Here is a 14,602-nt window from a genome sequence, read left to right on the forward strand (position 1 = left end):
AGAGTAGGGAAAACATCCCTGTTCTAAGCCTTGCTGGAAGAAGGCTGATTTCCCCTTCCCAGGGGCTGTGTGTGGCAATGCTGGCTACTTGTATACCTCTTCCCTGGTGCAGGTCAAAGGAGATTGAGGCAGTTGGCTGCAATGGGGATGCAGCTTTCCTGGAGGTGCGAGTGCAGCAGCTGGTGATCGAGTTCATCCTGAATCACGTGGATCAGATCTTCAACAACAACAGAAAAGCCAGCTGTGCGGAGAACATTGGTAACGACGTGTTACTTGCCATGTACTCCAGCTCTAACCGTATCCCCTTCCACTAATATTTCAAGCACATCAACCTGCACCATGCTCACAGATTCCCCCAAACATACCTTGAGCCCAATCCCTCATTACTCTTGTCCTCTTCATCCCCATCTCCAACATCTTCTTTTTGAATACTAGCCTGCTTCAGTGTGCTCCCAGATTGCCTCATGATTGCTCTCATCTTTTGCATGGTCTCACTTGGCTTAACCCCTTCCGCAAAAGGAAGACCACCTGATTGCTTCTCAATCCTGGCCTAAGCTTTCTCTCTAAGCCCATCAGCCACAGTCTCAATTCTTCTCTCAGGCTCCACCAGTTGTAATTCCTCATACCGATGATACCTGCCCTGCAGCCACCATATCCACCCAAGTCAGAGGCCACACTCCCAAGATAAAACTTAGCTCGTGTTCTAAAAACTTATGTTGTACTTGGGGATGTTTTATATAAAGAGATTTTTTTTTTCCCCTGGGACATCAAAAGTCTTGGGAGATGCTGATTTTTGTAATTTAGTGAAAGGTTTGCTGTCAAAATACTTTTAAGCCTGGGAAGTGAGAGGGCTGGGATCCACAGTGACCTCACATAGTTTCAGAAATATGCATTGTTCTGTTTTACACACTGGGAAGACTCATAATACCTGCAGAAGTGAGGGGGTAAATTTTCTGCTTTCCAGCCCTGTGTCGGCTTGTCCCATGCACCTTTCCCTTAATATGTTTCCTTTAACATTCCCTGCTAGTCTGTCCTTGGAGCCACAGTTCCAGTCCAGTGCCCTGCCTGACCTGTCGCATCCCTGCTCTGCTGGTGTGGGCGACATTCCTATGCCCTTGTTTATGACCTGGCAGAAGGCATGGAGTAAGAAACTGCTACTGTACTCCCTTAAGCATTGCAGCAAAACACTGACTAGAAAATTCCAAGGCTTCTGGTTGTACTGCAGGTCAGTGGCCTAAAACTGACCCAAGTTTTATAAGTGCTGAACATTGATGGCCTTTAACAGCTGTGTGGAGTCAGGAGAGGAACATGCTGGTCCCAGTTGATCTCTTAGTGGGAAAGTGCCCCTTCACCCAGCCCCTCTGCACAAGCAGGAGCTTGCACCCTGCTTCAGCAGAAGGTCTAAGTACCTAATGGACTACAGAGACTGCGCTTCCTTCATGCATATTGAGGAGGTCTGTTTAGGACAGGCTGCTGGTGGGGTGGCATATGGGAAGTGGGTTTTGCCACTGCCTGTGTAAACAGAGTTTACAGTGTAAACAGTATAAACCTTCAGTTTCCAGGGCTGTTGGTTACTTCTTTCCATAGCCCTGAAATGCATTAAGAAGGTAAAGTAATGATGGTTTTTAGAACACTTCCCCTTCCTTCTTGTTCCCCATTAGAATAAGACAAGGAGAAAGATGTGGAAGTGAGAGAAAGAATTAGGCACCAGGTTTGGGTCGGGGACTGAATTGCTGCAAAATCTGGGGAGGGAAGGAGGGAGAAGAAAGGGGAATATGTGAATCCTGGTGGGTTTTGAAGATGCCTCTTCCACACCGAAGCGTCTTCAGCAGAGACAGCAATTCTGTGCAACGCAGCCTGCGGCTGGCGAGCGTGGCCCCTGCTGGGAACACACTCGGATGGATAAGGTTGCTGGGGAGATGGAAGACTTATCTGACAAAAAGCCTCTCTCCCTGCACATGCTGCTCCTTTCCTCCCTCCACAGGAGATGTTCCAGTCAAATAAAGACATTAAGCTCTTGCTCTCATCCCTCCTCACCCCAGGCTGGAATGTATTTTCTTGCTTTTCAGAGAGTGCATCGGTTGTGAAAAGTCTGACCCTCCCGTCAGCCTCCCTGCCAATGAAACTGGTGAGCCTGGAAGAAGCTCAGGCACGGAGTCTGTCTGCCTCCCACCCTGCTCGGAAGGAGAGAAGAGAGAACAGCTTGCCTGAAATTGTCCCTGTAACTGGGTCCCTCTTCCACACAGTTGTTGACCTCCCTGACAGCAAGTAAGCGCCAAGAGGAGTGTAAAGTGCAAACAAAAAAGTGCAGGCTCCCCAGCAAGATCAGGGATGAGACTTTAATTAACGTGATACCCACACACCTACAGCCACTGTAGAGAGAAAATTGTGTGCTTTTCTCAAAAGAGGCACAGCTGCTCCTGAGAAGCATTGCAGTTGCTGGGTTCATAGCTCCACTAGTCCTCATCCCTCCGTTGGGGCAGAACCTTGCAGACCTCCTGCAGGAGGAAGTAGTTGCCTTTGCATCCTTGTGTCAGCTCAGGATTTGGCTAAACATGGGCTGAATGTGGAGCGGGTCCAGACACAGGTCTTCTATGAATTCCACCTGCTGGGGCCTGGTCCACAGCCCACCTGGTGGCATTGACCTGCTCAGCCTCATCATTCTCCAGGTTCCTCTGCACTCATAGCCAAGCAGAAAGGTGGATTTTCACTCCTAGCATGGAGAGATGTTTACATAGTGGCATCTATGCCATCTATGCCTATGACAGGAGAAAAGTCTGATTTCAGCTGAGGTTGCTGTAGTTGTTGGCACTGCTGCCCAGCATAAGTATTTATCTATTGGTCTATCTGTCTGTTAATATATGGCCACTCTGCTGCCTGGTTCTGACAGATCATAGCCTCTGCAGAAGGAGGCTCATTAATCTACTGACGCATAAAGCACCGTAGCAAAGATATTTATTTGCACTTGATATATTAAAGCAAAAAGGAGCCATCTAACAGAATACTGGCAAGAGGATAACCAGCTGAAGACAAGAGGGTGTATTGCCCCTCTAGAGTGCCTTTTCCTTTCTCACTTGAAGAGAACAATCCTATCCCCAAAGTATTAATCCTCTTTGTAGGACTGATTTGTGCTCTTCTGAGAACTGATCTGAAAGAAAAGCAGAACTGTGGGGCTAGAAAGCCCATTATGGAGAGCAAGACAGGGAGATAAGAAGGTTCTTGCTCTGAAAGAGGGGAGATTGAAGGAGTCATCAGAGTCAGTATGTGAAGGAACTGAAACAGACCTTCATGCAGTAATGTTCATAGAAGAAAACTGGCTTCAGGAGTAGCAGCTTCTTTCTGTTTAAAGCTGGGATTTCCAAAAAGATACAAGGAACTGGTGTCCCACTTCCTCTGACAGTTATGAGAAATTGATTTAATTCCATTAAGCCTCCTCCTTTTTGGTTAGTACATTATACTTGCATATGATCATATAACACCTATGATTAAATTAATGTTGGCCTGAGAAGCATTAATAGCTACTCTGTATTAAGGGATCCTTTTATTTTTGCGAAGTCATAAAAACTGTAAGACATGGGCTTTAAAGGATAGCTTTGTGCACTGAGCGATTGTACCAGTTCCATCAGTTTTCTGGAATTTATCTTGCATTCTGTCACTACAACCTGTTAAAAAGGCATTTTTTCTTTACTGTACTGCAAAATAGTTCTAGGCTCAGAAACCTCTCCTTTCTGGAGACGAGCCTGGTTGCTTGCTCAGTCAATCACAGCTGCTGTAGCATGATGCCAGAGCCAACTCTCTGAAGAGTCGGCTTTGGTGTCTTTCCATCCATGACACGGTTAAATCAGCAGTAGTGATAAATCACTTACAGAAAAGCAAAAGGTGGTTGTGTAGCTATGCCTTGCATGCCCTAGAATTAAAGGAGGTGTGAAAAGAAAAGACGGACATTGTTGAGGGGAGAGAGCTCAGAGGCTTTGGTGGGATATTAAAAAGACAAAAGTCTCCAGAGTTTGGTAACCTCCTGAGCCCTTTTTCCTTCCAGGAGAAAATTATCTACCAAATCCAAGAAATGGAAATCGATATTTAACTTGGGCCGTTCTGGCTCAGAATCGAAGTCTAAACTGAGTCGAAATGGGAGTGTCTTCGTAAGAGCACAGAAGATCTCTGGTAAGAATGCACTTTTCAGTTAAGTATTTCTCTCTGCAGCTTTCTCCTGCGATAGTTGATAACATGGGGCAACCTGTATCCACATGACACTAATACTATTAGACTTGAGACAGCCTAATGGGGTCATGTTTGTTGCCTTGTTTCATGCACATCTCATTTTCATGTGGTGGCGAGAAGTATCCTTTCAGGAGGATATGCCAGGCAGCTACATTATATATTCCATTTTGGTATGTGATAAACAGGCTCCTGTTGACCAGCTGTCAAGCTTGGGGACTCAGAAATGCTATGCAGGTTTGGATTAGTCCACTCTTCAAGCCCAGGCAGCCTCTGGCTCCTAATGTTCCTTACATGGCACTGGATAAATGGCTGTCCTTCCACTAAAGGGCATTAAAGAACCAACTGTGTTCAGTGTCTTTGTAAAAAACAAGGTGCCAGGAGCTCCTATGGCTTCTGGCTCTCAGCACTTCGAGGGAAGCTATTACTTTTGCAGAACTTACAAGAGAGAAGTTGTCTTTTCTCCTGGCTATAATCCCAAGTTCTAGCCCCTCCTGAGCTGCAATCTCTTAAACACTCTGCTTCCTGGAAAATCACATGGCAGTGCCAATTGCCAGTGTTCAGAAATGATGACTCAAGTTCTAAAAATCATGAAGTTGACTTAAAACTAATCACAATTTTTAAAAGAAAGCATACCCTTTTTTACCTGAGTTCACGAAGAATTGTTTCAGGTTTATATGTCCTAGAATTTTTTAGTATCTCCAAGTCAAGAAATTTAGTTTTTAAAAAGAAGATGAAGGTGGAATTTTTTTATATCATGACTCCAGGAGCTGGTGTTTGGAGAAGCACTATCAAACATTGCAAGACTTAAAATAAAATAGTTAATGATGTTGGCAACATTACCTACCCCCACATAGAAGAGAGGCTGTATTTGGATCAGAAGTGAGTGTGAAGCCAAATGCTGTATCCTGCTCTTTTTGGACCCCTGCCTTCTGCCATGTTTTGAATGTACAGATGGCCTTGCATAGACAGACCTCAAAATAGCTCTCCATCCTATTTTGACCACGGGATCACCTTCTCACTTTGATAAGAAATGCTCTGCCCCAAAACAGGGATAACCCAAGGATGCCCAGGAATGACTGGAGCCCAGTGATCGTGGGGGCTGAGCCTTGTTCCAAGCACAGTACTGAGTGACAGGAGGCTGTACATTTCCACCAGCAGGACACACAAATGCACAACCGTGCGCAGAGATTTAGGCGCTGAAGTAGAGCTTTTGAGAAGCAGTGCTTCAGCGCTGCCATGTTGTATTTTTGTGTGATCTCTGCTTACAGCCTGATGTGAGGAAACAGATGAACTTGCGGTTGAAACTCAGCACTGTTTTAACACAGTTTGTGTCCGTGCACACAAGCCTGCGAGTCACATAAAAACGTGAACTCCACAGCTTGAATGCTGTTCCTCAGGGAAAGCGGAGCCAGTACTCAAGACATCATGCCATATGAATCTAAAAGGTAGCCAGGACTACATATAAATGTAAAAAGTAGCTGGAGTTTCTCCTATGCTCATGTGAAAGTCAGTCCCAGAAGCCTTAATTATATAAACAAATGAAGTCCAACAAGCCTGCTCACTTTCTGCCTTACCTACTTTGTGCAACACTGTAAACAGCAAACTTTGCTCCCAGACATCTTCCAGAGCTCCACAGACCCTTTTTGGGCTGCCAGAGACTAACTTGTCTTCCTTGTCAGCTACGTTCCCCCCCATCTCCCCTTTTCAGAGTGGTAACAGCTACACGCTTCCAAAACCTCCCAGGAACAGACCTGTAGCATGCCTGGTGACAAATGGCAGCTTGTTTCTGGACAAGCAAGTCCAGCGAGGATGACCAGGAAAATAGGTTGCTTATTGGCCTGATAAATCTCCCGAAGCGCTTGCTGCAGGCGGGGTATGCTCATGCCAGCAAAAGAGCTTGGGAGTGCAACGTAAAAATAACCTAACATTTGCTATCAGGAATGAGAGGTGAGAAGGCATTTATGTCAGTTTAGTTAAAAAGTCCCTGCAACCAATAGCCTGACTTGGTTGGGGAGGGCAGTGGCGCATAAGAGCTTTGGGGATGCTTAACTGCTTCGCAGTGGAGATGGTGGTGACTGGCTGGGTTAAGTATAGCTCTCCACATGTCCAGCAGGTGCAAAGCTGTTGTTAGCACTAGCAGATCCCCAGCTGTGTGGACAAGTGTTGTGGGTAATAAGCCGCGTGGTGTGGATAGAGAGGGGGAATGCTTGGAAATGGAAAATTACTTTGATGTCTGCCAGACATGCCTGTCTATATGTAGCTTTCGGTCTTTATGGGCTGAAACCCAAAGAGCTGCAGGATCTGAAGCCTGTTTCTAAAACTAATTTCCACAGAAAAAGCAACTATTCGGCCCGCGAAGAGCATGGACTCGCTGTGTTCCCTGCCAGTGGAAGGTGAGACAACAATAGCCTATACTGTAAGGGTGAAGGGCTGTACCTCTGAATTCTCAGATTTCCCGCTGCCTGCACAGATACAGTGGTCTGTTTCTTTGCCAATCTCACTGTGTTATGTATATTCGTATGCTTGTGCCGTGGCTGCTCATACGTGCCCCCACCTTTGTGTACATGCATTTGTAATGCTTCTCTGTGTCTTTTATGTTGGTGCATGCACGTGAGAGTGAGCACTGTGCCTAGCTGCATCTTTATTAGCAGTAGGATTGCTTCAATTTAATTCTTGGTTATTCTGGGCACAAAATTCCCATTTATAAGGAAAAGTATAAAACAGTGAAAACTGCTTGCAATAAACCAACAAAGCCCGGAGCTGTAATCTTTGTGGGCAATGCACGCTGGTCCTAGACTTGACGGCATCTGATTAGAAGGGCCTCTAATAAAAGTCTTTCTTAGGTCATTTCCACTGGAGGGCATCCTATCCAGCCCTGCCTGCCCAGTTTGAAGGAGTTCCCAGGGCTGGAGCCTGGAAGTTGTTCAGTGCCTGCTGTCCCCACCCCTCTGGGGAAAGATGGGTGTTTGCCAGGGCAGGACCCATCTTCGGAGGAGGGCTCCTCAGAGAGGAAGGTTGATTGCTAGTGCTTCGCTTCTCACTGACTCCCTTGTATCTTCCCTCCTGTAGGGGAGGATGAGAAGAGCAGATTCAAACGGACAGTGACTACTGGAGGGTTTTTTGTCCCAGTGATGAAGATACGGACAGGAGGCACAGGCAGCTCATATGACCTCAGCAAGGAGAATGACTGGGAGCGGGAAGGATCTGTCATGGGGGCCAAAGGATGCTCAGAGCTGAGTGGAGAGAAAGGTCCTCCCCGGACACCGCCGGCAAAGTCACCCCCTGAGCAGCTGAAGGTCTTCCGGGCAGCAGAGGATGCTGAAAATGAGCAGACTTCCCCAAAAGGTGGCCTCATGTTTTACACCTCTGAAACAGCTGCCAAGTCAGGCTTCCCAAGCAGCCTCTACTCGCCACCAGAGGAAAGCCCTGAACATCTCAGAGCCCTTCGCCGTCTCTGTCCCCCTCCGGGTATCCGCAGTCATCAGCACCAACAGTACCCCCTGCCGCGTACCCGCCAAGGAGAAGCTTTCCCTCTCCAGCCTAGAGGAGCTGTCTTCCCTGGTGGCTGAGACCACGAGCTCCTCTGCCCTGGAAGCAGGGACGCACATGAGCACAGAGCAGGCGCCAGAGCAGAAGGAGAAACAGCCAGGGCCTACCCTGCCAGCAGAAGCATCCAGAGGTAAAAGTATGTAAGGATGGAGGGGCATGTGGAGTCTCTGTCAGGCTAATGGAGGTGCCCTGTAGCTCGGTGGCATAGAGGTTGCTCCAGCCTGCTCTTGTGGCAGAAAAGAGACCAAGCTGTATCAGGATGAATGTTGATGGTAGCAGGTCAGGTTGGTGTTTGTTGCAGTAATGAGACTGGGCAGGTGAGTGGCCTCCCGGCACCTGGAGGGAGCTCTTTAGCTTTATTAGTTGGCATTGGGTTGAAACAGCACCGCTTTTTCTCAGGGCACATGTTTTCAGTCACAAGTAGTTACACCATTCATTTGTGTTTCTGATCCAGGCTCTCACTCTGAGGAGCTGGTGGCAGCCAGGAAACTGGAGTCCTTAGAAACTCCACAGCCAGCAGCAGAAAATCGGGAAATGTTACATGGGCAAAGCAGCTGCACAAGTAGCACTAGCAGCTCCCGGCAATCCTCAGAGCAGAGTCCTACCTTGGAACAAACACCAGCCTCAGAGGCTCATATGGGACCACTCCCTGCAGACAAGGCCGAACAAACACAGCTCAAGATGAAGGATGTCTCCTCAGAAGGAAGCTGTGGCCAGCAGGAGATCGAGACGGCTAAGACAGAAGGGTCATGCTCAAGACATGTGGTAAGGAAGAAGACATGAGAAAAAAGATGGGGGACAATGTCATGGTGGTGACTGGGAGGTTGTTTAAAGTTTCACTGTGTGTCTGTAATCACAAAAACCCTATGACCTAGTCTAAGCAGGGTCAAGAATTGACTATGTACGGATTTTACATCTGTCCATATCACTATGTGGTGAGTTACCTTTACGCAACTACCTACTGTCCCCTTTTGGTTTTCTTCTCCTCTAACTACACGACTGCAGTCAGTACAATCTGTCTGCTCTGAGACTCCAGATGTGAGACTGTCTGGACATCTGAGCATTTTGACCTATGGTCTCTGAATTCCCCTTCTGTTTTTGCTGTCCCATGTGTCCTGAGCAGCGTGAACAGTCCTTTTTTCTTCCATTGTCTACACACTTTTTTTTTTTTTTAATTATTATTTTTGCCTCCTCTGTATCTCCAGCAGAGCTTTTCCACCAAGCTTCTTACAACAATACTCATCTCTGGACAGCTATTTAAAGAACTGTTGGCATAGATTCTTGAATAGATTATTCATTCCAGTTCGTGTGTGATTTGGGAATGCAGATCCTCTGGCAAGGCCAATTGAACCTGAATGGGAAGGAGCTGAGAAACAGGCTGAGACATTCCAGCTACTCATTCACCTCACTGTTTCAGTACATCTTTCCAGGCCTCCTTTTGGCTGAACCTCTGATCTTCTCCTCCATAAACCCAGTTGTTTATAGATGGATTTCCTTCCTTGAACTGGTAGCAGTATGTGTGTCTGCGTTTCTGTACCCATGAGTGTACTCATGCAGGAGTCTGTCTATTCTAAGAGGGCTGTTTGAGGAAAATGGAGGGGTATTTACTGGTAAGTTGTGAGCTGCCAGGTCATGGCATTTCTTCTGTTTTTCAGATTGAGGAGGACCGTACCAATGCCCTTCTTGAACCGCTGTGGCCAGAGATACAGCAGGAACTGAAAATTATTGAACCTGAAGAGGAGCTCTTGCTCTTGACAGCAGCTGTCCCCAAGACGGGCCTGATTTCTGAATCTTCTTCTTCAGTACAAACAGAGAGTACTTCCTCTGGCCCAGGGCAGAGTCCAACACTGTCTGAGCAGAAATCTGCAAGCAGAACACCACAAATAACAACCCCGGTGCCTTTATTTACTGCCACCGGCATGGAACGACAAGGCAGCCTCCACAACTGCCAGTCTGATGTGGTTGCACAGCAGAGTTCTGATTCAGCCCTACCCAAACTGAGTCCTCTTCTGACTGGCACAGCTGCTCCAAAAAAACACCAGCCAGTGGTGGACAGCAGGAGTGAATGTCTCACTCCTCCCCTGGACTGGAAGCTTCATAGTCAACCAGGATTTAATGAGATTGCCCCAAGTGATGAATTTTCTTGTTCCAAAGGAGCATGTCCAGAGTCAGGGAAAGAAAAAGATAGCACTTGCCAGCTGCAAAGGGAAAAGGATGGTCTTACCAGAGTCCAGACTCAGAGGGAGCATCCTGAGATAATGACTGCTGATGAAAAAGACACATTCTCCTCCAAGGCGCTGAGTGGAGCTGGAATCCAGGAGCTGAAGGAGGGCAATGCTGTTAGCAGAACCCATGATGCTGGTGACCAGGATGATGAGGATACCTGGACAGATAATGTGCAGAGCTTAGAACTTGTGGAGCCATGGGAGGATCACCAATGGGTTACAAGCCCACTCCATTCCCCCACCTTTAAGGACATTCAGGAGAAGATGATACAGGAGTTTCAGCCACAGAGCCAGAGAGCAGAGACAAGCTTTTCTCTTAGACCACGATTCAGTCGCAGCCTCTCCCTAGACAGTAAAGACACAGTGATGAGTCTGTGGACTATCCCATTCTCTTTCATAGATACCACTGACCAGCAGCAACCATGCAATGACATTCTGCCAGTGACTTGTGAGCTTCCCAAAACACAACCCATCTCCCCCTCCAGTTTGAGCAAACCTAAGGAAGATGAGAATGGCACAAATCCTCCAGAAGAACCTTTGAAACTTGAGGAGCTGAGATACCCCCTCAGCAGGGAGGAAGCACCAGCTGAGAAAGAAGGACATTCCAGAATCCCTCTTTCAGAGCCAGAGGAAAAGAAAGTGGATGTGAGCAAAGAAAACCCTTGGAGCTTAAAGCTTGAGCTGTCTTTACCATACCAAAACAGCCCAGGAAGTTCTTCACAGATGAAGAAGACAAAGGAGGAGTTATCTATGTCTCAGGACACTGTCCTGGGAGGAGAGACTGTTACCAAAGCATTGTGCTCTGCCACTGAGTCACAGTTGAGTGATAAAGGTGAAGAAACACCTCGCAAAGTGAAGACTAGGCCATCGTCGCTCAACTTGGATTCACTCCTTCCAGCCACAGATTTCTTTGCATTTGAGAGCCTGTCCATGCCCTCTGCCCCTGGGAGCCTCTTGTGTGGGCAGAAGGAGGTAAAAAGCAGTGATTCTGTCCCATCTCTGCCAACTGCCTGCCCTGCTGCCAAGAAAGGTGTTCCCTGGGGGTCTCATTTCAATGCCCACGTGGATCTAGACTTGGATTACCTGGCAGTGGCCCATGCCACCACTGGCCGTCGTAACTCTGCCCCTGTCAGCGTGTCAGCAGTCAGAACCTCCTTCATGATTAAGATGTGCCAGGCTAGAGCGGTGCCTGTGATACCGCCCAAGATTCAGTACACCCAGATCCCCCAGCCCCTGCAAGCTCAGAACGCTGCTCCAGTGGCTGAGAAGAAGGAAGCAGAAGCCAAGCAGGCCATCAGGCAGACTCAACAGGTGGCACGGAGCCACCTGGAGGCCCCCAAGAGCCCACCAACAGAGAAGAAAGTCAAAGCAGAGAAAGAAAACAGTGACCCAGCTCAAAAGGACTCAGCCTGTCCTTGGCACAGCAGCCTTGGCTCTCAACTGGAGCCATCTCAGTCCAGCCATCACCCTGGTCTGGATGCCCCTGTTCTGCGCCGAAAGCGCACCTCTGAGGGGGAGGCAGCTGGAGATAATCCACAGTCCTCAAAGATGGAGAGGCCATCAGGTTTCTCCAAGCCTTCCTATAGATCTAGACCTGGGAGGCCCCAGAGTCTGATTCTCTTCAGTCCCCCTTTCCCCATTATGGACCACCCCTCCTCTTCAGCAGACTCCAGGGTGTTGTTATCACCCATAAGGAGCCCCACTCAGACCACCTCTTCAAGCCCCATTTGTGGCGATCTGTCTGAGACTTCGCGGACAACACCTGAGGGGGTGACGCTGCGGAACAAAATGACCATCCCCAAGAATGGCCAGAGACTGGAGACGTCTACCAGCTGCTTTTACCAGCCCCAGAGGCGCTCTGTGATTCTGGATGGACGAAGTGGGAGGCAGATCGAATAGCAACGGCTTCTCTTATTCCTTTTCTGTGGTGGATGGAAGTGTCCGAGACCAAGTCTGTTGCCATTTTGCTGTTGTTATAACTGTTTTGTGCAAGATGGACTTGAATCCTTTACAGTTTCCTGCAAAGCATTTTACTATGGGAGGGTCATAGTCTTTTGTCTTGCTTTTCCTTCCCTTTCTCACCCCTGCCTAGTCCCTCACTGTCTGCTTTTTTTTTTGTAAGCCAGTCCCAGGGAACTTGTATTTCCTCATACCTATTGTCTAAAAAGCCCTGTGAAAGTCTCATCCTCCCTATGGAAAAAAGGAAAAATAAATCTTGGTATAATTAGAAAATAGGGCTGGGAGGAAACGCTATTCCAAAGCACTGCAGCCCAGAGTGCATGGGCACAACATCTGCTGAGGAGGTAAGTCCAGGTATTTAAGACCTCCCTCCATTGTTTTCCAGCCACCAGTGAAGGAACATGCCTATCCATCTCTGTTGTCGGATTTAAGCAGTGTAAGTAAACAGTGCAGGAGGCTGGAGATAGCTGAAGAGAAAGGTGAAGCTGGCATGAGCAAGTCGCACAGGGTGTGAGACACCCAAGGATGTTCCAGTGACAAACATGCAACCTGAAGGCGCTGCTTCCAGCTCTGTCCTTGCGTCAAAGGTGTGCTCTTTCCATCATGTGCAAGGGCTGGAAGGAAAGTAGCTGAACAGGAAACGCCTAGTTGTTCTTTTAATCTTCTAAGTCCTGCTCATGAGTTGTTTTGTTGTGCTAAGCCGTGCTTTCCTTGGGCAGACAAGGTCTGTGTGACTGGGGAATAAGTGTGTAGCTGGCTGTCCAGTGGTAAAGACATCAGGTTAGTATCAATGAAAACAAAGATACAGTCATAACAAAGGCCAGTATCAACTATTTTCATCATTGCTTAAAGCCAGATGACACCTCTGCAACTGTCTCCAGCTGTGCTCCACACTGGCAACAGCAGAGAAAAGCAAGAGGATCTTCTGATCTGCATGTCCTTGGGCTATTGCCCTCTTGCACCTTGGCTGACATATCTTTGACCCTTGGCCTTTCATTGCCACTGTGTGGCATGTCCCCAGGTTCTTTTTCCTCCTTTAAACTTCCTCTCCTTGTGATTTTATACCCTTTCTGTATGAGCATGGCTAGTTGTCACCTCCCTGCCCCTCAGTGCTTTCAAATTTATTGAGAGTAGGGTAAAGAGGATGATTCGTGGGACTGCAGAACAGATCATGAACAATATCCCGAGAGGGGGATTTGAAGTGAATTAAACTCTCTCCTGAAGGGCCGTTATTGTTACAGGCAAATACATGTTCATATAAGCAACAGCTGCCATGGGAATAGAATTAAAGCTTCCTTTATAAAGCCTCTAACTCTGTTAACTGCAGGCTCATCTATTGCCTGGTATGTGACTGGGGGCTATTGCAAAGTCAGGTACAGCCCGTGCTGTCTCTGCAATTTTAATGTCACTAGTGACTACAGTGGAGATGGGAACACAGGTGTTGCTGCCAGCACGGAGATTGTCCCTGTAATGGTGCTTGCAGGGGCCATCATTCATGGAGATGTCTGAGTCTGTAGTCCCTCAGATGGGTGTTATGGGCTATAGTTTAAGCAGTAACTGAGCATCTGGTAGGAAGTGCTGTAGCCACCGCAATAAGAGTCAGTCAGAATTTCCCAATGGATGTATGTTCAGGACTTTTTTTGTTAGCTAACTCAACCCATGAGCTTTTGGTCTGTACTGAATGTGTCACTTAATTAGTGTCTTTGTGGCCGGAGGGCCCAGAGTCTGTAGAGTGCTTTCTCTGCACTCTCTGATTGCTAAAGGGGAGCAATGTTAGAGTACTTTTGAGAAGTTCTGGGCCCACAGATGCAAGGAATATATCTTCAGCAGAATTTTCTCCTGCCATATCCAAAGGAAGTGTGAAAAAACAAGGGGGCTTTTCCTTGTCACCAGCTGCAGTCTTTGATCCTCCTCATTGTACTCCCCACTTGTGCATAACGCCACATAAGAGGGAATGGAGCAGAGGACTAAGTCCGTGCTGTCAGTTTGGTTGAGGAAGAACATTAAACCAGACGAGAGCCTGGCGGTCTTGTTCAGGTGCACGTTCTCTCACGGGTGTCAGCCTATGCTTTACCTGCGCCAGCCGTGGATGGCAAGTCCAGAATATGCAGCTTCATGGCAATTGTATTATCCTCCTCTCCGACCATAAGATGCCTGTGCAGCCCCTCATTAAAACTAGGGGATTGCCCGTCCTCTGTGCTCCTCATAGTTAGCACATCTCTGCGCTGCAATTACATGGCACACAAATGCCTTTTGACTGCCTCATGGGAAAGCTTTTAGCGACCACAGCTGGGGTAATGGCAAACGACTTGGGAAGGTGTGATACGAGGTATTGTGCTAAGGCTTTACAGAAAGTAAAAGTTGTAGAAATGATGCGCAGGATTTTTTGGTGTAACCAAAACAGTTTACTTTGGGCAGTGATTTATATTCTCTCAGTTCCTAGAAGTTTTGACTGCCAAGGCATCTGGAATGGAGCCAGTGAAGCTCACGAAGTAATGTATCAAAAGAAAAAGAAAATGTGATGAAACCTTGGCACCTTAAAACCATTCCTTCCCCCCGCCCTTATTCTCACATAAGCTGATCTATGAACAAGAAATGAGGTCTGGCAATTTGTATACAATACACTGTCTCAACTCTTAACAGCGTTC

At 47.5% G+C, this 14,602-nt stretch overlaps 1 protein-coding gene across 1 annotated transcript in view; it reads left to right on the forward strand.

The window, feature by feature from the left end:
• The window catches only part of LOC104620554 (rho GTPase-activating protein 31-like), a 58,126-nt gene extending 46,232 nt beyond the window's left edge, over positions 1–11,894 (forward strand). The window contains 8 exon segments of the mRNA XM_010286808.1: positions 113–258; positions 2,070–2,268; positions 4,040–4,164; positions 6,555–6,614; positions 7,291–7,627; positions 7,629–7,900; positions 8,225–8,535; positions 9,426–11,894. Of these exon segments, the coding sequence (XP_010285110.1) occupies positions 113–258; positions 2,070–2,268; positions 4,040–4,164; positions 6,555–6,614; positions 7,291–7,627; positions 7,629–7,900; positions 8,225–8,535; positions 9,426–11,894 (3,919 nt within the window).
• Positions 11,895–14,602: the final 2,708 nt, after the last annotated feature.

This window comes from Phaethon lepturus, unplaced genomic scaffold (genome assembly GCF_000687285.1).
Source record: "Phaethon lepturus isolate BGI_N335 unplaced genomic scaffold, ASM68728v1 scaffold11875, whole genome shotgun sequence".
In the NCBI taxonomy this organism is placed as follows: domain Eukaryota; kingdom Metazoa; phylum Chordata; class Aves; order Phaethontiformes; family Phaethontidae; genus Phaethon; species Phaethon lepturus.